Genomic DNA, 6000 nt, shown 5'->3' with positions numbered 1-6000 from the left:
CTGTTGCTGCACCTATTTTAATGCTATACGATTGCACAGCATTTTCTTCTTATGACTGATGCGCAGTCGGTACATGTTTTTGCTCTTTGCACTTTCGGAAGTAACTGAATTTTACAGTAAGCGAAGCATGGCACGAGACACCCGCACGCTGCGGGATACCGGGTAAACGTGAACATGCCTCGTGGCACCGCCCACCGACTACCGTGAACATGGGTTTTGTGGAAGTTTACAAAATGTGCACCAAAATAATTTCCACTATCCACGCAAGATACATCTCGTTTCTGCATGCTTCGCACTTTTATGTGCGCAGTTCGTGTCTCTCCTTTTCATCCGTTTCTATCTCTCCTACAGCCGTGTGCATTCAGTAATCCGGGTCGTCCATGATTTTCCCAGTTCTCCACTAATGCCCCAAAGCTGCAGCTGCCACACCGGCCGGCCACGGAGCGCCGCACGCTGCCAGCGTTGATCAATAATTCACCAGCTCGACGCCTCCCCGACCCGGGTCGACTGAGGTTACGACCGATATTTACTCACTGTTAGTAAAATAGCGGACTGAACGTGTTACTCTCGCGTGTTTTAAAATGCATCAGTGAGGATTCGCCAACGCGCGAGATCGTTTTGGCAGGTCCCCGCGGCGCGTCAACGGATAGATTGTCGCAATGTGCGGTGAGTGATCGCGGCGGAGTTTGAAGACGCCTCTCGTTTCATCTGTCTGACACTCAAGAGGTGTGTTACGAGAGGGACGGGGGTCCCGTAATGGACAACCACGGGATTAAAAGAGCGTGATGTGTTTGCGAGCAGTAAAGGACATAAAGAAATAACTCACTGTCGCTCGCTGTTTTATCCAGAACGTCTTCGTTGCGCACTAGCGGCGGTTGAATTTTAACTGCGCTTGTCAGTTCCCTGGTCGGCACTGTTTTGCGAGTCTTTCTTGTGACAAGGCCGAAGAAACAGTTGGGGAGTATTTTTTTTAGATAAGTTTAGTAACCGGACAATTCAAAGTTTACAAGCAGCAGCCGGATAATCCTTCAGTCGTTCCGTTTAGTGCCGGATAAAAGGTTTACTTTTACAGACGAAGCAAAGTGGGAAACAGCGCGACTTGTTGCGTTCTTTTTTCGCTTCCGGTATCACCGCAGAAACCGACGGGTGCACCCGTTCCCTCTCTGTTTTTTTGGACGCCGAGGCTTTTAAAGAAAAATGGGTCTTTGAGGAGAGCTGGCAAATTCCCCTGAACTACAATGGTACGTGCTACCGTTCAATATCTTTCCTACTGTTTGCATAAATCCTAGCCAACAGATTTTAAATGCCAAATAACCTACAAAACAAAAGGCACACTTTAAACATGGTAAACAATTATTCCTCGCTTATATGTACAAAATATATATATTTTTAAATTTTGAATGATTACTTTTTTGTATGTATTGTTTTTAATATTTCATGCATTTAATATATTTACAATAATATTGTAGCTGCTTGTTAAGCGTTTTTTTATTGGTTTTATCTTGTCTAATAGTTTGATGCATGGCTTTTGTTATATATGAACTCATTTTAATAATAATAATGCTATTAATATACCTAATATTACTAATATTATTTCATATCTAACAATACAAGCTAGGCTTCATCCAGAAGTTAAAAATGCTCATTCTTAATAATAATAATTTCATTATTATTTCTAAAGCTGGTTTGTGGTCATTTTTAAGAGTTCTGTAAAATTAAATGTCAGTCAAAAAGCATCATCTTTACAAATATCTCAAATGAAATGCATTGAAACTATTTAATGTCTTAAACATCTAAATCCAGCACTTAAATATATTTCTTCTGAATTTATCAAATTTGAAGACTATATAGAATTTATTTGGTATTTTCTTGATTTTTTTTATCTAACTTGTAGGAGACTTTTACAAGCACTCGCAATTGTTGTTGTAATACAGTAACTGATGTGTGTTCAGAAGCACAGCCTTATTTCCAGTATTTATTAGTTTAGGGTTTATATAGGCCTACTCTTAATAGTTATGTCTGCATAAATATTTGGACTGCATGCACTTTGGGTTTTGTTTGGATGGAGAGTTTTGTTCCTTAAGCCAGACTTTAGACGTGAGATTGACAGGCCTTTGCAGGCTGAGGGGTTGGAGCTGAATATGAAACGCCACATTTGCCTGCAGCAAGCATTTTTTCATCATGACAAATCTTTTCAAAGCGATGAACATCCTCTTCAGCCAAGCGCACCTGTGAGATCTTCCCAATAAAAGAAATGCAAAACTGTTCCCGATGAGCAAGGTCAAGCAGTCAAGCTAGATTAAACAGTCTGAGCTATGTTAAGTTAAGATTTATGCGCTTAATGCGACAAATTAGCTGTTGAATGCACGTTGCGAATTACCCCGAATCCCAATCGCCAAACTTGCAGACTTGGGCCCATGCAGGCCGCGAATTCCACAACTGTCTTCACTAGATTGACTGACTGTCAGAATGCCAGGGTTGCCATGGTTGCCATGCCCTGCAGTGATTGGTGGACGACTGCATGAACTTGTTTTTGGGTGTAAACTTCTCAAGGGAGGACGTTTTGTGTTTGTTGCATCTGCTCTGGCACGTGAGATGCCATAATGCAAGGCCACCTACACAAGCCTTGTTAACACTACGACACCAGCGCACACCTGCATGTGCTAATGCTCATGTGTATGCATGTCATCTCATGGTGAAAAGCGCATGTATAGATACACCTGGAGCACTTGAGTGTAGACAGATACACGCCGAGGGTCTTGAAGCGTGTTTAATGAAGACAAGGGAGATCAGAGGTGCTGGGTGTAAACTGGGTTTGGCACGGGTCAGGAAACTCGTGTCAAGACTCTCAAAAGCATTAATAATTAGCTGTCTATCATTCGATCTATAGACTCTCTCTCTCTTTCTCCTTCTGCTTGTGCCTCTGAAATGCTGGTGTGAAAAATCACATTTTTCCAACAGTTCTCCCCGAGGTGCTGCTGGCAGACGCACAGAGAACGGACGCTTCATCCTTTTATATAGCACTTGTTCTCTCATTCCTCCTTTCCTTGGTTCTCTCTCTTTCTCTGTGTTTGATGCGGTTTCCATAGAGGACAGGTTTATATGCGGGTCGATTTGGCTCAGAATTGCCAGCTAGTAAATCATAATAATAAAAAACAATGGCGCTAATAGTAATTGCTGTGTCGTTTGGACGAAAAGACAAAGAAAATAGAATAAAGGGAAAAATGAGTGGGACCTGTGCTGATTGTTCTCAGGCCAGAGGGTTTTTATATGTGTGGAGAATGGCCAGGTGTGTGTGTTTGAAGTGGGAATAGTCTGTTTAAAGTTATGAGAAGCGAGTATGCCATCCTGTACATGGAGTGGAGTGAATGTAATTTTTATATGAAAGGGTCATTTTGCCAGTCAAGAATATGTATTAATCTTAAAAGTGCTGTAGAACAAAAACTGTATTTACTCAGGCATAGATGAATAATAAGAGTTCTGTACATGGTAATGACATGTTGTGAGCCTCAAACGCGCGTTCTTGTAAACCTCATGCATGCAAAAGACCACTGGGAAACAGACCATATATCTCAATATAACACCGATGTACGCCCCAACATTAAATTAAATACAAAGTTAAAAATGAAAATCCTAAAAACATTTTTTGTTGAGTTAGCGCAACATGCTAGTTAATGCTATATGCTAGCGTTTAGGCTGAAGTTCTGCTAGTGATGTTTCAGTTACATTTTAAACAAACTTACCACTCAGAAACGTTCATTAACAATCTAAATATTCCTCAAAATCTGTATTTTCATCTGATACACACTCAAACATATAAGTTTTGTATAGTAATGTGAGCTACTGGCATGAGCCACAGAGCAGAGCAGAGCCAATCAGAGCAGAGCTCAACATTATTATTCATCACTCTTCCAAATATAAGGCAAAAATAGACAATTTAATTCAAAGGACAAATCCTAGGGTTGTTAATAGGCATAATTTTTGCACTTAATAAAGTTACATACCTTCTATGTAGATATCAAAGAACAATTTAATATATTATTATTTCAATGCATTCCTTGGCACCTTTAAGTGCATAACTTACTACCTGTACTAGAGACGTATATGAGTTATGGACCTCAAAGTGGTTGGCTTGTTGTGCATACCGGTATACAAAAAAGACTTATACAGAGAAGAGACCCAAGTCATTTTGAGGTAGCATCTGCCATATTAAAGAAAGTTTCTTTAAAAAGGGCCTTAACAATTTGCATTGGTATTTCAACTGTAAAACTATAATAAGCATTTAGTTTACTTCACTTCTGGAGCCTGAAGAGAAGCAGAAATGCAGAATGATGTCATAAAAGGGGTCGATCTCGATTGGTGAAGAAGAGACTGTAGGATTTAACCGCTTATATCTTCTAACATTTTGTTAACATTTTGGAGCACATTAGTTTATATAAATTTTTAGCACTAGCATATAAATATTAAAAGCAAAAAATATATTGATTTGAGTCCTAATTTAAAGTCAATTTAAATGGGTTCCATTTAAACATTTTCAGGATAGGACTCTGAGTCAGGATGTCTTTGTAATAAAACCGCAGATCTTTTTTTTTACTTGAGCCAGATTAATATATCGTAAAAATGTGCTAACAACCACTTTGAACAGGTTAGAAATGGCATTGCAATGCACTGGCAACCACATAGGACACTCTAGTGTTATGGAAATTAGTATCTAAATACAGAAGATATGTCACTTGCACACACTTTATTTAAAGGGATAGTTCACCCAAAAATTCTGTCATAATTTTCTCATCTCATTTTGTTTTAAACCTGTATGAATTTTATTTTCTGATGAACATGAAAAAATATATTTTGATAAATGATGGTAAGCACACAGCTAATTGTAACCATTGACTTCCATAGTAAGAAAAACAAATATGATGGAATTCAATGCATACCGTCAACTGTGTGCTTACCATCATTTATCAAAATATATTCATCATCATTTATCACAATACTTCCATAATATTTGTTTTCCTACTGTGGAAGTCAGTGGTTACAATCAGCTGTGTGCTTACCATCATTTATCAAAATATCTCATTATTTATCACAATACTTCCATAATATTTGTTTTCCAAGTACGGAAATCCATGGTTACAATCAGCTGTGCGCTTACCATCATTTATCAAAATATCTTTTTGTGTTCATCAGAAAAAAGAAATTCATACAGGTTTAGGAGAAATTCAACATGAGGATGAGTAAATGATGACAGAATTTAAATTTTTGACTGAACTATCCCTTAACCAATGTTTTGGCCAAAAGCCTTTGTCAAGGTGTCGCTTTTGGCCGAATCATTAAATAAAGTATGTGCAAGTCAGTGTGCATTCATATCTCCTTTTTTATATAATAAATTTACTTTCACCAAACTCAATTGTAACATTTACGTTAATATGTTCAGTGTTAGCAGCATTAGCAGCACTGCAGCCTCATAGCAATTCACAACTATTTTACGAGGTGGCTAATTCGTGGAATTCATACGATCTCATTCATGCATAACCGTACGATGTGCTTTCGCTCAGTGACATTGAGTTTAGGGTGGAGCTTCAATATTGCATTTTCATACACATCATACCAATTCATACGAAATCACCACCTCGTAAAATAGCAAAATAGCTGCATTTTCTCGTGAGATCGTGTTGGCGTTAACGTAACCAATGGCGTGCGTTTGCTCCAAAAAGTCTTTTGTGTATTTTGATATTTTGTAATGGCACACATCACCTTCAAACTTCAGACCACAGGAGTGTGCGCGAGAGACTCAGGAATTTAACCACTTAGGAGCATTCCGCTAAACCACAACCATATTGCCATATGCTTATACACCCCTCTCTCCCACATAAGGATATATGGAGGAACCCCTTCATTTCAACCCGTCATTCCCACCAATTAAACGTTTCAAACAAAGCATGCTATTTATCAGCGCGAGCGAGGAAACGTGTCGTAATTAACACATTTACATACATC

At 38.7% G+C, this 6000-nt stretch overlaps 1 protein-coding gene across 11 annotated transcripts in view; it reads left to right on the top strand.

The window, feature by feature from the left end:
- Positions 1 to 256: 256 nt before the first annotated feature.
- nfixa (nuclear factor I/Xa) overlaps positions 257 to 6000 on the top strand; it is a 118731-nt gene continuing 112987 nt past the window's right edge. For 3 of the 11 annotated variants that reach the window (XR_012365374.1, XR_012365373.1, XM_073860691.1), the window contains exon 1: positions 265 to 1241. Coding sequence is in view for 9 of the 11 variants with exons in the window: in XM_073860691.1 (XP_073716792.1) it covers positions 1239 to 1241 (3 nt within the window). In the remaining 2 variants the exon portion in view is untranslated. Of the gene's footprint in view, positions 1242 to 6000 lie in introns of all 11 variants that reach the window. The other 8 variants (XM_073860706.1, XM_073860702.1, XM_073860693.1 and 5 more) reach the window with 5 other exon arrangements.

The sequence above is a fragment of the Misgurnus anguillicaudatus genome, chromosome 3 (assembly GCF_027580225.2).
Source record: "Misgurnus anguillicaudatus chromosome 3, ASM2758022v2, whole genome shotgun sequence".
Lineage (NCBI taxonomy): Eukaryota > Metazoa > Chordata > Actinopteri > Cypriniformes > Cobitidae > Misgurnus > Misgurnus anguillicaudatus.
The sequence above is the reverse complement of the archived record's forward strand: the minus strand, read 5'-3'. Positions and strand labels throughout refer to the sequence as shown.